The sequence below is a fragment of the Dromiciops gliroides genome, chromosome 2 (genome assembly GCF_019393635.1).
Source record: "Dromiciops gliroides isolate mDroGli1 chromosome 2, mDroGli1.pri, whole genome shotgun sequence".
In the NCBI taxonomy this organism is placed as follows: domain Eukaryota; kingdom Metazoa; phylum Chordata; class Mammalia; order Microbiotheria; family Microbiotheriidae; genus Dromiciops; species Dromiciops gliroides.
Genome location: NC_057862.1, coordinates 177,657,576 through 177,672,983, shown reverse-complemented (window position 1 = coordinate 177,672,983; position 15,408 = coordinate 177,657,576). Strand labels below are relative to the sequence as shown.

The 15,408-nt window shown below is 38.9% G+C and overlaps 1 gene segment (V, D, J or C); it reads left to right on the top strand.

Annotated features, from left to right (window-relative positions):
* Nucleotides 1-3,274: 3,274 nt before the first annotated feature.
* Nucleotides 3,275-4,015, top strand: LOC122738474. The segment is given in 2 exon segments: nt 3,275-3,400; nt 3,723-4,015. Coding segments are annotated over 2 exon segments (342 nt in total).
* Nucleotides 4,016-15,408: the final 11,393 nt, after the last annotated feature.

Sequence of the window (15,408 nt, the reverse complement as noted above, 5' to 3'; positions counted from 1 at the left end):
TCACTCCATCCCTCCTGAGATCCTGTCCTTCTCTTCACTCCAGCATACCCAGGCTCATCACAACTCCTATAGTCTGGTTTTTCTTGTGCAAATTAACTTCACATCAGTAACAAGAACCACTATCAATAGCTATGCCTAATTTCAAATTTTTTTATTGTGGCTAACAGAAAAAAAAGTAAGGTTAGAGGTTTAATGGAAGGGGAATAAAAAGGGTGGTCTTTTTTACTACCTGTTTCCTCTATGTTACTAACAGTTACAAATCCTTAGAAAAACCTCAAAAGTCTGGGTACCCTCTTCAAGAGCAGAGAAACAAAGAGCCATCTGCATCCTCTTCTCTAGTGGGTCAGTAAAGGAAGGGAAACAAGTCTTCTGGGATTGAAGGCCCCCCTTTTGAACCAATTCCCCTGTTATTTATGAGTAAACATACAAAACAGTTTCTTCTTCAGCAGATACCCAGCTTAATCTAATTGGTTGCTAAAGAGAAAAGACTCAATTCCAGAGCAGGGTTAGGACAGAAGTCCTTTGACTAAAATTCAGCACATTTTGTAATGCACTATGTTACTCTGAATTTCCTTATCCTTCATTATTAATAAGTGCTAACACTGATGCCCAGTTATCTTTCTAAGATTGGACAGGCAATAGTGACATGGGCTTTCTCAGATAGCAATCCAGGACACAAGAAGGGAACTGTCTTTCTCTCCTTCCTCCCTACCCCAGTTTGTCTGTTGGCAAGTCTTAATCTTTCTGAACCTCAGTGTCCAATTTTGTTAAATGAAGGATTTAGAACGCATGACCTCTGTAGTCCTTTCAAGCTCTAAATCTATCAGAGTATGATCTTCTTCCTATTCTGATTAGTAGATAACTCTCTACCAATCTCAATGTGTCAGAAGATTTCATCAATACAATGACCTGAAGAAATTCTGTCTTCTGAGGTACCTACTCTGAGTAAGATATCTCCCTTAGGTCAAGTCATTGGGATAATTGTTCAGCTCTGTAATCCCTAAACTCCTCCAGTTGATGAAATCCATTTGTTGTTCAGTCATTTTTCAGTTGAGTCTGACACTTAATGACCCCATTTGCATTTTCTTGACAAAGATAGTGGAGTGGTCTGCCATTTCCTTCTTTAGCTCATCTTATAGATAAGGAAGCTGAGGCAAATAAGGTGAAATAACTTGCCCAAAGTCAGGCAACTACTAAGTGTCTGAAGCCAGATTTGAACTCAGGAAGATGAGTCTTCCTGATTCCAGACCCAGCACTCTATCCACTGAGCCATCTTGGTGCTCCTACTACTCTTGTCTAAAACAGAGTTGCTGGGGGCAACTCTGGCACAGTGGATAAAGCACTGGCCCTCTATTCTGGAGGACCTGAGTTCAGATCTGACCTCAGACACTTGATACTTGCTAGCTGTGTGACCCTGGGCAAGTCACTTAAATCCCATTGCCCTGCAAAAAAAACAAAAACAAAAACAAAAACAAAAAACAAAAAAAGGAAAAAAACAGATTTGCTCTAGGAAAAAATAATGGAGGCCAAAGTGGTTTAAAGGTAAACGTGCTGACTTGGGTGTTAATAGTCCTGGGTTCAAATCCTATCTCTGTTTACTATTTTTTAGAACAGTCATTTAGCTATTTGGTCCCTCAGTTTTCTTAGATGTAAAATTGGATTGAACTAGGTCATGCCTGAGATCCCTTCTACTTCTATGACTCACTAAACTCATTACTTCATTATGAAGGTTTGAATTTTAGCCAGAAAAAATGGCATATTACTTCCCTCTCAATGAAAAAAACGACAGTGGTTAAGTGCTTATTACATACTGATCTCGGTGATGCAAATGAGAAAACAGGAGACAGTACCTGCTCTCAATGAGCTCATATTCTAATGAAGAGACAACACATGCAGGAAGGCTCAGTCCCAAATCAGAAGGAAAGGTTTCATTGTCCTTAGCTTAAAGCAGCAAAGCAGATAGAAATATATCATCTTTATTTCATTCCCACTGCGAAAATCATATCTGTTCCTGATGTTGAATCATTTAATAGTGCCAAGGACCCTGGTGGTGAGAACTTTCTTTTCTAGGTGTTAAGTAGTTTTGGATTTTGAGGTGGCCTCAGCACCTACTGAAAGAGTTGCCATAGGGCTTGTTTCCCAGGATGATGACTATGTGAGTTAGGCTGTAGGGCTCTTTTCCTCTTGGGTCTATTTGCCCATTGGTAGCAGATGGTCAGTGGCTGATATTGGTGGTAAAGAAGGTGGATCCTTTTTTTTTTTAACAGTGATTGCTCCTCTCATGAATAACTAGGGACTAGGCTGGAAATAAATGCAAGGGACTGTGTTTGATACTTGGGATACAAAACCAAAACACACCCAACCCTGTCACTCAAAGAACATGTATTTTGTGGAAGATAGAGATTGGGTGGGAGGGGAAAGACCATAAACCTAGATAAGTAAATACAATATATATATAAAACAACACAAAGGTAATTCTGGAAGGAAAGGCGATTAATATCTTGGATGATAATAAGGCTTCAAGTAAGGGATGACACCTGATCTGTGACTTGAAGGAAGATAGGCATTTCAAGATGCAAGGGTAGGGAAGAAATGCATTTCATACATTGGGTACCACTTGTGCAAAGACATGAAGTTTAGAGATAGAATCCAGTGCATGGTGAATAGTTAACAGGATAGTTTGATAGGAATAGGTAGTACATGAAAGGAAATCATTTGAAAGAAGACTAGAAAAGTAGGTAGGAACCTTATTGTGGAGGGTCTCAACTGCTAGGCTAAGAGTTTGTATTTTTCCTAGAGGGAGTAGGGAGCCACTGGAAGTTTTGGGGCAAGTGGTAACATTGTTACATCTGTGATTCAGGAGCCTCAGTTTGGCAGCTATGTGGAAGATGGGTTGGAGAAGGAGAGAGATCAGGAAGTGGGGAATCAGTTTTAAGGAGTTCTTTCAATGCAAATGCATGGACTTTCAAATAGACACAAAGGCAACAGGTTTTTGCATAATGATTTTCATGGTGAGGATAGACTTAGGTGCCAATTTAATGGATATGCACATGGAGAACATTTCATGCCTGACCATGTCAGTAAATTTTTGAGGATGAAAATGATGAGCAATACTAAATATGGTCACAAGATGGCAGTGATTCCATTGTCCCTCATTGACTTGGGGAGATACATCACTCAGTAGGAGTGAGAGGAGTTCGTGTCTCATTGGCTGGATAGTCAGTCTAAGCTCCTTCACTGTTTCTGAGGGTGGAAGTACTAGAAAACAGAAACAGATCATTTGACTGAAGAAACCAGACAGAATCTCAGGTGTTAAATTCGAGTCTTTACTGAGACAGGGCAGAAGAAAAAATGGGACCTCCCGTATCCTCATTACTGATCTTGTGGCTTCAGCTGGACTGTGAGTTGGGAGTTTCCAGGGATGGGAAGAGGGGGATCCAAGGAACATTCTCCAAGATACTTATAGAGAAAAATAAGAGCTGAGTATGCCCCATTTAAGCTTCACTGGAAGACTAGGGAGAAAGATTAGGGTGGAAATTAGAGGAATAGGGGAGGGGAATGGAATAAACATTCATTAAGCACCTATTATATGGTAGGCATTATTCTGAGAACTTCACAAATATTATTTCATTTGGTCATTGATTGTAGAAGGAAAATGTGAATCCTGCAGAGTGATGATCTGTTGCCCAATATCCTATACTTAACATTGTCTTTCTGAACAGGGATGAGTGGCCAACAGGTGCAACAGAGTCCTGAATCCCTGATGCTCCATGAGAGAGAAAGCACCACTTTGAACTGCACTTACACAAGCTCTATAAACAACCTACAATGGTACAGACATCATCCTGGGAAAGGCCCCATGATCCTGTTTACAATAGTTTTAGATGGGGATGAGAAAGAACAAGGAAGATTGAAAGCTACCCTCAGCACTAAGGGACGTCACAGTTCCCTGAGCATCTCAGCTGCCCAGCCCAGAGACTCAGCCACCTACTTCTGTGCTGTGGAGGCACAGTGATCCCCAGGCACCTGCAGCCTGTGCTAAATCCCAGCATCAGGGCAGTCCCATTTGCTTCACTGGTGCCCCCCACTGCTAGTGCATTTCCTCTGAGATTACCTTTCACTTACTCTACATGTATCTTAAATATACAGAGTTGTGTAACTATGGAGTCATCATTCTCTCAAGGAATGAGGAGAGTCTTATGCAAATGATCCCTGCTTGAAACCCAAGTTACATTTATTTGCATATTTTCTACCCCATTAGAATGTGAGCTTCTTGAGAGCAGGGACTGTGTGTTTGCCTGGATGTACTCCCAGCACTTAACATAGTCCCAAGGACATAGTAAACATGTAGTAAATGCTTATTGAATTGACAAAGGAGAGCACTTGAATGGGCAGCTGTAGCAATTCAAAGTCTTTGAGAAGTCCTAGAAGAAAGGATGGTAGAGACATAGATTATCAATGATCCACTTCTACCCTTGTAGCATAAACTAGGCTATTTTTTAAAAACCCTGAGTCAATGCTATGGATCTGTCCACTTATATCCAATTTTCTTTATAATATAGTTTGATCATGAAGTCATTGAACTTCTGTGAACCACAATTTAAGAGGGACATTGAAATGCTGAAGTATAGAAGATGTAGACCATGATAGTGATGGGACTTAAAATCATGTTTTAAGGTAGGGAGGGGAGGGAGGGAGAAAAATTTGAAACTGGAAATCTTATATAAACAAATGTTGAAAACTATCTCTACATGTAACTGGAAAATAATAAAAATTTTTTTTTTTATTTTTTTAGTGAGGCAATTGGGGTTAAGTGACTTGCCCAGGGTCACACAGCTAGTAAGTGTTAAGTGTCTGAGGCTGGACTTGAACTCAGGTACTCCAGACTCCAAGGCCAGTGCTCTATCTACTGCGCCACCTAGCTGCCCCTAAAATACTTTTATTTAAAAAATTTTAAAAATCATGTCATACAAAAAAGTAAAAAAACAGTAGTGAATGGAGTTAAGGATATTATTCCTGGAAAAAAGAAGAAAAGGTTACTATGTTATCAAATATTTGAAAGTCTTTTCCATGGGAGAGGAACTAGACTTATGAAGATAGAAGTCCACATGTTTAAACATGGATTTCTCTGACCTCACTCGTTGAGACCAGGTATGGTAAATTCTCCCTCCCTTAGGTTCTCCCATAACCTTGGAGGGGTCCTGTCTTCTCTTTGATTCACTCAACCCCTCGCCCCCCACCATTGTGTTCCTTTTTAGGGCACTCAGAATTCTAATCCCTCTTCCATGGGATAGGCCTTGAGATATTTGACAACAGTGTTTGTGCACCCCAGTGTCTTCTTTTCCCCAAGAAAAAATATCCCTAGTTTTTAACAACTCTATAATATTGTTTCAAGTACCTAAGCTCTCGTGTTCTCTATCCTTTACTTAAGATCCCATCAAGTTTTTACAAAGGAATATTGACTTCAAAGGCAGAACAGTAAACATAAAAACAACTTGAGGCGTGATCTCTCTGTACCATTTTAGTCTCTGAGGAGGCTCACAGCTAAACACAATTCCCTACATAGCATTAGTCCCTCCAAGTTTAAGTTTTAAACCTCAGTTGGATAGTATCCAGGACCATTGCACATAAAGGCTTTCCTGCTGGGATGGCTGCCACACCCATCCAAGATACCCATGATTCAAATTTCTACACTGAAGACTTCACTCTCTGCAGCTAGAACTCAAAAGGACAAATGAAACATAGCTAAATCTCAAAACTGTGTCTCAGGGCCTCATGAATTAATGGGGGAGATAAAGGAGGTAGTCCTCAGATCTTTACCCCTTTACAACATAGTGTCCTCTAATGTGAGTGAATGAGTCCTCCCTCTGCCTCATGCTTGTTGTTGTGGTGGCTGTACACTTTTGAAGAGGACTTGAAAGATGCCATGACTTGCAATGAATTGGATTTAAGTGGGAAGGTCTGTGCAAAGTCACTAGCCTCACTCTCTCCTCTGGAGCCATCTGGGTCCAGTGGCAAGATACCTTATCAGAACAAGAGGAGATGGCCCCAGATGTTTACGGCAATTGGGATTAAATGACTTGCCCAGGGTCACACAAGTAGTAAGTGCCTCAGGCCAAATTTGAACTCAGATCCTCACAGCTTCAGGGCCATTGCTCTATTCACTGTGATGCCTAGCTACTCACCCCTGTATGCTAATGACAAAAAGAGAGAGACTGTCTTCAGTCAGGTACAGAAGATGCAGAAGCTAAAGATGCAGACAGTTCCAGACATTCAGCTAATGGAAAGAAGCTGTTCCCAATTGCCACATTAGAATGCTCACATGTGTTTCAGTTCTCTCATCTCCCAGAAGTAGGTTTCCAGTGTGTCCCATATTGGCTCCATCTTGGGTGATCTGAACATGTCCCAAACTTTCATTGCACTCTGCCCTCCCCTATACAGAAAACTTACAATATCCAGCAAAAAGATAAAGGTCCATTTTGAACACTCTGTCCATGATCTCAATAGAAAACAGTCCTAAAAAAATAATAAAAGAAAAAAAAAGAAAAAAGAAAAGTAAACAGTCCTCTGGGATTTCTGAGGAGGCATAAGCACTGTCTTTTTTTTTTTTTTTTTTTTGCTCACTTCCCCAGGTCCATGTGGGGAAGAGTCTCAAAATAGTTAATGTTACATGATACTACATGGTTCCACATGAACAGACAAAAATCACAACTATCTCATTTATTCAATACTAATTCTTAAGCAATTATTTTCTTCAGAGAGCTTTTCCATTTCGTTTTTCAAGTTGACTTTTTTCCATGACTTTCCTGCATCACTCTCATTTTTTCCTCTACCTCTCTTACTTTCTCTTCAAAGTCCTTTTTGACTGCTTCTATGGCCTGAGACCAATACATATTTTTCTTGGAAGCTTTGGATGTAGGAGCTTTGACTTTTTTATCTTCTTCCGAGTGTGTATTTTTGTCCTCCTTGTCACCAAAGAGTCTTTCTATGGTTCACATTTTTTCTGTCTGTTCATATTGCTAGTCTATATCTTGACTTTTAACTCCTTCTTAAAGTGAAGCAATGCTTCCAGGACACAGTGTCCCAAGCTTCTGGGGGTCCCAGGTGGTACGATTTAAGGAGAGGCAGGTTCTCCACTTGCCTGGCCTGTGCTCTGGTCTGTAAATATCCACAATTATCTCTAAAATAATTTTTTTTCAAATTTCATTAAGAGTGTTTCACAATGTTTATCAAGGATTAGTGCTTACTTAGTACTCAACAAATAAATAACTTTTCTTGGTGTCCAACCGGCCTTTCTTAATTCCTGAGCAAAAGAACAAAATAAAGACAAACAAAACTGAACTACTGTCTCACATGGAAGTCTGGTTTAAACTTATCTTTGAAAACCTTATGGAGCTCTCCTCTGTGGGGATTTAGGTCCTGGACTTAAATAGTGTCACCCAGAGCTTAGCACAACTCCTGACACATAGTAGTCAATTTATAAATCCTAATTAACTAACCCACCAGTCTTAGATAAGAAAACAATCCTGGGCACAAAGTCTTCCATGATTCTCTCATTTCATTAAGCTACCCAATTGGTGTCAGGACAATATTTTTAAGTGTCCCTTTCTATACAGGGCACACATTTTCTAAAGGTCCTTGCGCCAAAGGTAATCCCATTAGAGGTCCAGACAAATTTTCTCTGGGTCCTTATTCCAAATAGCAACCAAGGTTCCCCTGATGAATGTCTGTGGCTGCAAGGGCAGAATTGCAAATTTAACAGATGGGGCATGTAGATATGTAAGCCTGGTTAGAGTAGTAGCAAAGAAAGTTAACTACTTGTGGATTCTAGGGACAAGCAAAGCTTACTCCAAGAAGCTGGAGGGCATATTGCTCTCATAATAAGGTAAGCAGTCTATGTGTGCTAAATGCTAGAAGGATAGTGAATATTCCTACTAAGCAGCAGCATTCCAGTGATGTAAACCCTGTATTTCTCATATTATACTCAATATTAAAATTTACAGGGGAAGCTGGTGGTGCAGTGGATAAAACACCAGCCCTGGATTCAGGAGAAGCTGAGTTCAAATTAGGCCTCAGGCACTTGACATTTACTAGCTGTGTGACCCTGGGCAAGTCACTTAACCCTCATTGTCCCACAAAAAAAGAAGGAGGATTCAACAAATATAGTAAATGTCGGTATTGAAACCAAGGAATCAGTAAATGCAAAATTTATAAAATTACATCATTGGAACTGTTGGGACCAAATTTTAATTGGACAGTGCTAGCTAGGTGGCTCACCACAATATTGGGACAAGGAAGGAGACCAACAGCCTCCCTCCAAAACAGAACAGGTTTTATGAACAAGGATGATCTTTAAAAACACAAGCAAGATCAGTAGAATTAAGGGAAAGGAAATAAATGGGGGAAGGGAAATGATATGACCTGAATAACACCACCGCCCAAGAATCAGCTGAGAACACACAGCTGTGTCCTGTCACCTTCCATCTTCAAGATAGAATGGCGAAACTCCTCCTTTCTCCTTCCCAGCCGACCCTAGCCTGACCACACACAGCCCCAAATCAATTGGCTGGCAGCCCTCACTGAAAGTCACATGACTGCCCTCACTAGGCTTCCAGTCATTATAATTTTGCCAGGCTCATGTAGGCATCTGCAAGTGGTGATGATGTATGGTGCCAGTGCCATGGCAACAGTAACAACCACTGGGTGGAGCACCATGCCATTGTGGAGTTGCTGCACCTGAGCTCCAGGCCAGTGTACACTGAGGGTTTTTTTTTTTAATTCTAGCCAAAAGATGGGGTCATAAAAACCTCAAATAACAATTAATTCTGTACAGAACTGACTTTTTGGGAAACATACACCAGAAAAAAGTTTAACTATGTAATTGTGTCCTAACATATTTTCTTTTGACAGTTTCTCTAGATCTTGCAGACTAGGGTTTCTAAACTTAAAGTCCTGAGTAGAGAATTTGTTCAAAGGTCGCTGACAGCATGAAGGACTCAATTATACCCCAGGTGAGCCTCCACATGAAATACAGGTATGCTCTGCCCCATTCTGTAAGTATCAGATACATTGCATTTCACACACACATGTCCTTCTATACTTTGAAGGGTTTGGGGAATTTTCCATTCTTCTACCATCAGTTCAAGCACACACTAATTATGTCCCTCATTTTTTCATTTGTCCCAGTGACCTGTACCTCAGTTGCATTTAACAATTTAATGAAAGATTAGCTTTTATAAAGGAATATATACATCTAAGACCTACCAAGAGCAAACTTACATTTTCCCCAATTCCTTGGGGTCATAATTCTCCCTTATACTACATTATTCTTTGGGGAACAAAGGGGAATTAGATTTGCTTTTTAACTCAATTCCTAAATATCATTACATATTTGAGTACACAGCCCCACCTTAGCTAGGATCTTGGACCATATTCCTTAAAGCTTCTTTGTTGGACCGACTGTAACATCATACATAGGAAAAGAATTCTTGACTGAATATATGATTCACCAGAAATAATCTCCCAGTTGGCAGATAATTTAATCTTCATTGTGACTCCCACAAGAGTCTAGCCCAATGCTAGAGATAAGTGGGTTACTATAGGCCTCTGATTCAATGTTCCCAGATATATTAAACACAACATATTCCTGGTCAAATGGGGCAAGATTTCTCAGATAGTTTAATCTTAGTTGTGCATTATATGATAAAATGGAGATCAAAGAAATTCCCAAATAGAAAATACCTAGTAGTTTCTGTCACTACCTAGGAAGTTCCCTACTACCAGCAAACCTGAGAATCAAGATTTTTCCTTAAAAAACAGTGCCTCGAGGGGCAGCTAGGTAGTGCAGTGGATAGAGAACCAACCCTGCATTCAGGAGGACCTGAGTTCAAATCCAACTTCCAACACTTGACACTTACTAGCTATGTGACCCTGAACAAGTCCCTTAACCCGAATTGCCTCACCAAACTCCCCCCCACAAAAAACCAAAAAAAAAATGCCCCATGGGCAGCTAGGTGGCACAGTGGATAACGCACAGGCCCTGGATTCAGGAGGACCTGAATTCAAATTCAATTCAAATCTGGCCTCAGACACTTGACACTTACTAGCTGTGTGACCCTGGGCAAGTCACTTAACCTACATTGCCCTGCAAAAAACAAAAACAAAAACAAAAACAAAAATACCATGCCTCCATTCCCATGAATCAACCTTTTCCTTTTGTCATAGAATCAACAAAGGTGGGTTTTTATTCTATTTTTGTTTAGACTAATAACAAAACAATTTAGAATTCCTCAAATATACCTCTCATAATATCTTGTACCAGCAAGCATAAAGAATTATTAAACTTGGAGAGAGAACCCTTGGTTCTAAATCCCTGTTCAAATATTTATTGGTTCTGTGATCACAGATAAGTGGCTTAAATGTTTAGTTTCTTTTTTCAGTAAATGAGGATACTTTGCTATAAAGATAGTGCCTTGCGCACTCTAAGGTGCTATAAAATATAAGGTATTATTTTCCCCTTCCATGAAGAGTTTAAATTTAGAGAATGTTGATCATATTTTAAAATGCTAACTCAATTGGTTATACTTATTTCCCTTAGAACAATGTATGTGTACATTATTGTAATGGGCAAAAACAGAAGGAATGGACTATATTGATCATTTGAATATATTTCTTGTGATCTTTATTGGAATATCCAACACACCCATAGTAAACTATCATTTCCTAAGTAGAAGAAATTTTTACATGACTTTTTGTTCAGAAATCAGCATTTTTGTTCATGCTAAATATATTGTTTTATTGACCTTTATTAGAGTATATAAATCAAAATAATAAGGAAGCTACATGTACACAGAAAACTAAATCTTTTATAGTTCATTGCCATTATTTTTAACAATAATTCTCATTCTATTTTATAGATGAAGACTCTGAACCTAATAAAGGTTAAGTAACTGGTTTAAGGTAATATGTCTAATAGGCACAGAAGCAAGTATTCAAACCAATACCCTCTTTAAAAATTTTGCATTTTTTAAAAGAATAAACCAAGCACCTTTCCTGACACAAAATCTATTACCCTTTCCATTACACCATGCAGTGTTCACTAAATATATCTACTCAAGAGAGAAAAGATGAGAGCCTGAGGGAGTGGAGATGGGCATTTGAAGTGATCTCTGCCCATCCTTTCATTAGTGTGTTTTCTGTTTGAATTAATTTGAACTTTCAGTGATGTCTTCTTAACATCAATTTGTGTGCAGAGGCTGTGGCAACACATAAATATCATCATGGCTGTATATATTGATTATCTCAATTATGAACCAATGAAAATTTCACTCATTATTTGATATCTGTTATGAAAAGGAAGTGGCCATTACATTGACTTACTTTCTCCTTTTAAAATAGGTTCAAAGACACCTTCCTGCTTTGCTTGTATGAAAAAAAAAAGATTAAGGGAGAACTCAACAGAGGAATAAAGAAAAATTAATCCAAGTTTCTAAATGTTTTCACGTCCAGGATTTAGGAACAGTCATAAAGCCCCAAGAAATGCTCATTAACACATGCAGGCTTGGCTTTTATTCTTCCTGCTTAGTCCCTACAAGCAGTGAGCAGGAAAAATGGAATGGACCATAATTCAAATCCAGCAGTTTGATTCAATGTCATTTTCCAGAATAATACAAAGTAATAAAATAAAGTAGTTGGGAAAACTTAATCCAGGACATCATCTATGGATTTTGATCACCTATGTTGTTTTTATTTCCACTTTGTTCCTCATAAAGGGAGGCTCAGATGTTTCTTCTACAGCATAGAAGTTTGGGAGGACATGTAAATAAAGGTCTCATGAGGCTTGAAGATTCTTAAGTTCCCAGATATCCCAGAATCCCAGAATCCAAGAATTGGAACAGGAATCAGATGAAGCTAGTCTAACAAAGAATCCTATTTACCACATCAGATGTAGGTTGTCATTAAGTCTTTACTTTGAAGATCTATAGTGAGGGATAACTCATTGCAGCATGAGGTAGCCCATTGCAATCCTGGATAGTTCTAATCATGATAGAAATTTTCTTATATTAAACCTTAATCTACCCTTCTGCACTCTTTATCCTTTGCTTATAGTTTCTCCCTTGGGAGTCAAGCAGAATGAGCCTAAGCTCACTTCCTTGTGACAGTCATATAAATAACTATCGATTATTATATTATCTCCATGGCATCTTCTATTTTCCAGGCTAAGGATACCAGTTTTATCAACTTATTTTAATAAGAACTTTTAAGAATGGACTTTTAAAAACATTTAACATTAGTATGTCCACCCTAATGTAACATTTCTCCATGTAACATCTAGGTCTAGCATATTCTTTCTTTGTGATAACTAGTTAGACACTTAGCCTGAGCCCCTAAACAGTGTGTTGCTGTGTTCTGTAAAAGAGAATGACTTTTGTACTAGAAATGATGCAACAAGACATCTAGGTATGAGACACCTAGGTTACTAAGTGATTAAAGTGTTTGGCCTGGAGTCAGAAAGATCTGAGTTCAAATCTATTCTGAGACACTTCCTAACTGTGTGACCTTGGGTAAATCACTTAATCTCTGCTTCATTTTCTTCAACTGTTAAATGAGGGTAATAATAGAACCTATCTCACAGGTTGGTTGTGAAGACCAAATAATGCAGTATTTGTAAAGTATATCATATAGTGCCTAGCATATAGTAGGTAATATATAAATTATTATTCCCAACCCCTTTTCCCAACAGCAATAGCTAACAAGTAGCTGATGCCCCCAAATGAGTTAAAAATTAAAATAAATAAGCCCCAAGGGGGCTTTGATGAATTCAAGTAACTTGACTCTGTTTAAATCCAACCTCAAATACTGAAACAAATAGTGTATTTTGTCAATAAGTCACTGATAGATAAACCCCTGTCCAAGGGACAATATACTCATTCTTTGACAAGATCATTAAACTCTGTATTCTGCTCTGCTTCTTTTGTTTTTCTAGTATCTAGTACAGGACCTCGTGCATAGAATGTGTTCAATAAATGCTTGTTGATTGATTCTTGACCTTTAAATAATACATGCATCTGGGTGGATGATTGGAGCTAAGGAAAAGCAAAAAGGATGGCATAAGCATTTCTACATCTAGACACTAGGGTGCACTCTTTATAACAAAATGCTTTTCATGTTTACTACAGCTTTTATATACTTGGGGAAAACAGATCTATTTTCTGATTGGCCTAGAACACAACCCACTCTAATAGAGTTGGTAGCACTTCTCCCACTTTAGTGGGAGAAGCCTATAGAAAACTTGACAATTTCAACTATCATTGATAGAAGAATGACCAATGAAGATGCTACTGGGAACTTTGTTAGTCATTCTATGGCTACAGCTGGCCTGTGAGTTTGGGTAGACATCCTGATTCAGTCATAGTGTATGGTCTAATGGAAAGGATTGGGATAGTATGTTAGTTATTTTATGAATACAGTTGGCCTGTGAGATTGGGTAGATATCCTGATTCAGTCACAGAGTGTGATTTAATGTAAAAGATTGGGATGTGTGGCTCCATCACCAATGTACTCTTTGACTTTGGACAAAACAGTGAATATCTCTATGCCTTGTTTTTCCCATCTGGAAAATGGAAGTAATAATGCATGGAATTGTAAGACTCAAATGAAAGCAATTTTTAAAAATTATGGTGCTGAAAGCCGGTGAGATATACTTGCTGCTCAAAGGTGTGATCTGTAAATATTGTTTGTTGCTAGTCACCCAAGAATCTGTAGGAGCTTGGAAAACATTGGACAATATTGATGTTGATGGGAGAGGCTCAGCACAGAGAGTGGCAGAGAAAGATAGAATTAGTCTCCATTGTGAAAATAACTATCTATTAAGAATCTTTTGTATTTCATTATTTTTTTTCTTAACAGGGGTGAGTACCCAACAGCTGAATCAGAGTCCTCAGTCCATGAACATCCAGGAAGGAGAAGACTTTATCATAAACTGCAGTTCTTCAATCACTTTGCCCAGACTACAAGGGTATAGACAGGATCCTGGGAAAGGTCCTACCCTCTTGATGATGTTAACTAAGGCAAAAGAAGGAAAGAGTTGGGGAAAGTTAACTGCTCAGTTTGATGAAAAAAAGCAACACAGCTTCCTGCTCATCACAAGAACTCAACCTAGAGACTCAGCCAGATACTTCTGTGCTTATGACACAGTGTTCCCTAAACACCTGATGCCTGCACATAAACCATTCAAGTGGGAGTCTGGCTGCATGACATGCCTTGGGCATTTCTGTGATTCTTCCAATTTCTATTTTTACCTTCTGCTTCTAGAATATAAGGGCAATTTTCCCTGACAATTTCTTGGAAGATGATATCTAAGCTTTTTTTATGATCATGGTTTTTAGGAAGTCCAATAATTTTCAAATGATCTCCCCTGGATTTTTTTCCAGGTCAGCTGTTTTTCCAAGGAGATAGTTCACATTGCCTTCTATTTTTTATTCATTTGGATTTGCTTTATTGTGTCTTGATTTCTCATAAATTCATTAGTTTCTAGTTGCTCAATCCTAATTTTCTTCAGAGCACTTTTGTACTTCCTTTTCCATTTGGCCAATTTGGCTTTTTAAGCTCTTGACTTTTTTCATGACCCTCCTGCATCAATTTCATTTCTCTTTCCATTGTTTCCTCTACGTCTCTTATTTTATCTTCAAAGTCCTTTTTGAGCATGTCTATGGCCTGAGACCAATTCATATTTTTCTTGGAAGCTTTGGATATAGGAGCTGTGACTTTGTTATCTTCTTCTGAGGGTGTATTTTGACCCACCTTGTCACCAAAGAAACTTTTGATCATCTGTAACTTTTTCTGCCTGCTCATTATCCTAGCCTATTTCTTGGCTTTTAACTCCTTCTTAAAGTGGGGCACTGCTTCTGAGATGTACTGTCCCAAGCTTCATGGGGTCCCATGTGGTACAATTTAAGGAGAGGCATGTTCTCAGCTTGCCTGGCCTGTGCTCTGGTCTGTAACTAACCATGGGCCTGCTTGCTCTTTAACCTGGAAGCAGAAGTCTGGTTCACTGTGGTTGGTTGTAAGCTTGGCATGCCTGTGCCCCTGTCCCATTGGACCATTGCCATTTAAGTCTACTTCTTGGATCCAAACATGGGAAACATAGCAGTGCTCTGCCTCAGCCCCAGCAATGACCCCTTCTATCTCCCCCAGCCAACCCCTGGACCCCCTTACCTGTCCATGACCTGAGTTTCAGAAGTAGCCACTGACCCTGTTGATTAGAAATAAAGTATATTCCCATCAATTGGGAATTGATTAAATTGTGATACATGAATGTAATTGAAAATTCTAGTGTTGTAGAAAAGGATAATATAATGAATGCAGAGAAACATGGGAAAACTTAGAGGAACTGTTGCAAAATAAAGC